This window comes from Morus notabilis, unplaced genomic scaffold (assembly GCF_000414095.1).
Source record: "Morus notabilis unplaced genomic scaffold, ASM41409v2 Scaffold212, whole genome shotgun sequence".
Taxonomy (NCBI): Eukaryota; Viridiplantae; Streptophyta; class Magnoliopsida; order Rosales; family Moraceae; genus Morus; species Morus notabilis.
In genome coordinates this window covers 885,895-888,926 of record NW_010361298.1, presented here as the reverse complement: position 1 = coordinate 888,926, position 3,032 = coordinate 885,895, and the positions used below count along the sequence as shown (strand labels likewise).

Sequence of the window (3,032 nt, the reverse complement as noted above, 5' to 3'; positions counted from 1 at the left end):
ATATATATAGGACCCGTATACTCAAACTCAAATTATTAATTTTACTATAGTGTTTTTCTCATAAAAATTTTGAATTTCAAACGTTAGAATCAATAATCACGATTTAAGTATACCTTCTAAACGTGTTTATATATATATTCATTTCACAAGTTTAAGATTGATTTTATTTAACATTTTCGTTTAGTAATGTTTTAATTGTATTTAATAAAGATTGGGAATGGTAATCTTAGTATTTTATAAAGTTTAGTTGCTTTAGAGGGTGTATTGGGATAAAAGGAATGAAAGTGGTATTTTGATAAAACACAAGTGGTGTCTTTGATATTTTCCCATACCAAATTAATGAGATTCAAGGCACACTTACCTGCTTAAAATTTTTAAAATGGTGTTAAGAAACAATGCAATTATACCAGAGTGGCAATTGATATGATCTCAACTTTCATTTTTTATTATAGTATTTATTATATTGCTCTCATTATATTGCTCTTCATATTCTATGGTCGATTGTATTTGTGGAAAGAAAAAGCACTAAAAGTAGCCTACTTGTGTTTATATTCACAGCAAAAACGAGTGAATGGCTGAAATTGAAAACCACCACATGATCAGTAACATTTCTTCTGACCGTTAAAAATATGTAAAAATTGCTTAAATTGCTAAACTTACCCTTAAAGTGCGTAGGTTTTGAACCTAACGTAAAATCATAAGATTAGAACCATTTTTTATTTACGTGTATTTTACGTGTATTTTTTGTGAGAAAAAATACTGTAATTCATAAGATTAGAACCATTTTTTATTTACGTGTATTTTTTGTGAGAAAAAATACTGTAACGAACTATAAATCATGATTCAAATCATGATATGAATCCCCTTATTAAAGGTCTCTAAATGTTTTATTCTTTTATTTAATTAATATCCTTTTTAACTAATATACTCTTTTCATTTAATTAATACCCCTTTTGACTAGTATATCCTTTCCATTTAATTAATACTTAGTTATTTAACTAAAAAAAGATATTAATCATGATCAATAACTTATTCCGACCATTAAATATAATGCAGCCAATCCTACTCGGAACGCAATAAATTTTTTGCTAAAGAAACTATCACTCAATTAGTAGAATGAAAAAGATCCCGGATTTACATTCTCTACCTGGTGGATTTTTTTTTTTTCTTTCTTTTTTCCCTCTCTGGGAAGAGCAAGGAAAGGAGGAAAAATAAGAGTTGAAAAAAAAAAAAAAAAAAAAAAAGGGAACCCCTAGAAATTTGAGTCATCCTCCACGAATTTGACCAAAAATCTCAAGATTGAAGCCTTGGGATCATCTCTACTTTCTGTGTCTTTGATTTCAAAAATGCCCTTCATAATTCGGGTGTAAAGCCTCTCAAGCTGTGGAATGTTAAAGTTTTCTGATCGGTCCACAAAACGCAGCTTGACAGACTCCACTTGATTTATAGTTTCGCTATCTGGCGTTGTAACATCGCAGTCTCCACTTCCATCGCTGTGATCAGGAACTTCAACTTCCGGAGCTGACGCTTCTTGCTCGTTGAAATCAGCAGCAGATGTTCCAGGCCTCTCGGGATTTGCTTCATTCGCTTCTGAATCCTCAGATGGCTTTGACGGGTCGTGTAGCCGCGACTTCTCTTCTGAAGCTGAAATTAATATCATCAGTAAATTTAACGTCACATACAGAGTACTCCAAAAATTCGATAATTACTATCAAATAGTGAACAGAGGATAAGAGATCAACCCGTTCACCAACTAAAATTAGGCTTTCCATGGTGTCTTACAAATTTAGACCAAGAAAGTGATGAAACAGAAGAAAAAGGATTTCTCAAGCATCAATTTTCATGGAGGAAAAATACGGTTTTTCTCCACAAATTTCACATAAAATAATTATTTGATGAAACTAGTAAATATATAACGATGTGTACCAACAAAATATCACTTGACACAGCGAAAAAATCACAACTTAATCTCCCCCTCTATGCGTGTAAATTTTTATGCACATGAATCCACTTGTGTGCTTGCTTGTTTACATATGTATAAACACGTGCGTATATTTATCCTACATTTAGAGTTCATGTTAAAGAATAGTACACCAAACAAACAGCAGCAGCAGTAAAGCAAGCGTGATAACTTCTAAAAATGTGGAACAACAAAGAAATAAACTAAAACGTAGATACCAGCATGTGCAGCATCAACATTCTTTTTCGGCCGTTTCAGTGCCCCATAACTTTGATCCGGATTTACCTCCGGCTGGACATTTCTAAGTCGAGCACTTACTCTAGTGACCGTTCCTAGCTGCATGACAGGGGTCAATGGGAAAGTAGATCCCCCTAATTCTTCTGGCATGTGCATAGGACCACCTTGGGTCACTATCTTATCGCAGTATGCAACCAGAGCAGGATCCATCTGTGATAGCATCCCATGTACCTAAGGAATAAAAGCATTTTCACAATATACAATGGGCCAAAGCACCAGAAAATAACTGAAGCAAGAAAGAAGAATTAAAAAACTTACTGCATCTCGCAGCTCATAAGCCCTACTAACGATCCTAGCACCATTGTAGTCATCTCCGTTATAAATCTGAAGTTCAGACAGAAAAACCGATAACATTGCTGCATGAAAACTCACAAAAGAAACTGTTTATGTAAGATCCCAATTTCTTGAGCTTGTTTCGCTCCGCTTTTCATCGATATAGTGACTGTTATAATGGAAAAGCTTTCGATCTTGAGGATGCTTTTAAGCAGCCACTAGTGAGAAGAAAGGAATAAGAGATGACAAAATTGTGATTTGTAATGTGAAGCAATAATATCAGCAGCACTCTAATCTACTATGTTAAAAGTGAGTCTCTGTTTGCTTAAGTTACGATTTCAATTTTCTACTGATCCACACAAGTTTCATAACCATGTCTCCGATAGACAATATCAATGACGGTCTTATTTGAAAATACAGCTATTTTACATTTCCTTGCATGAAAAGCTACGACAAGGAAAACGAACCTTCGCATTGGATACAATGAGCTCGAAATCTTGCA

The 3,032-nt window shown here is 33.9% G+C and overlaps 1 protein-coding gene across 2 annotated transcripts in view; it reads right to left on the bottom strand.

Moving 5' to 3' along the window:
• Positions 1-1,088: 1,088 nt before the first annotated feature.
• LOC21407466 (ATPase family AAA domain-containing protein At1g05910) overlaps positions 1,089-3,032 on the bottom strand; it is a 6,965-nt gene continuing 5,021 nt past the window's right edge. Inside the window, exons 8-11 of one of the 2 annotated variants that reach the window (XM_024166293.1) lie at positions 2,998-3,032; positions 2,516-2,581; positions 2,179-2,428; positions 1,089-1,644 (exon numbers count right to left, since the gene is read on the bottom strand). In XM_024166293.1, coding sequence (XP_024022061.1) covers positions 1,253-1,644; positions 2,179-2,428; positions 2,516-2,581; positions 2,998-3,032 — 743 coding nt within the window. In that variant the 3' untranslated portion in view covers positions 1,089-1,252. The remainder of the gene's footprint in view (positions 1,645-2,178; positions 2,429-2,515; positions 2,582-2,997) is intronic. The other variant, XM_024166294.1, reaches the window with a different exon arrangement.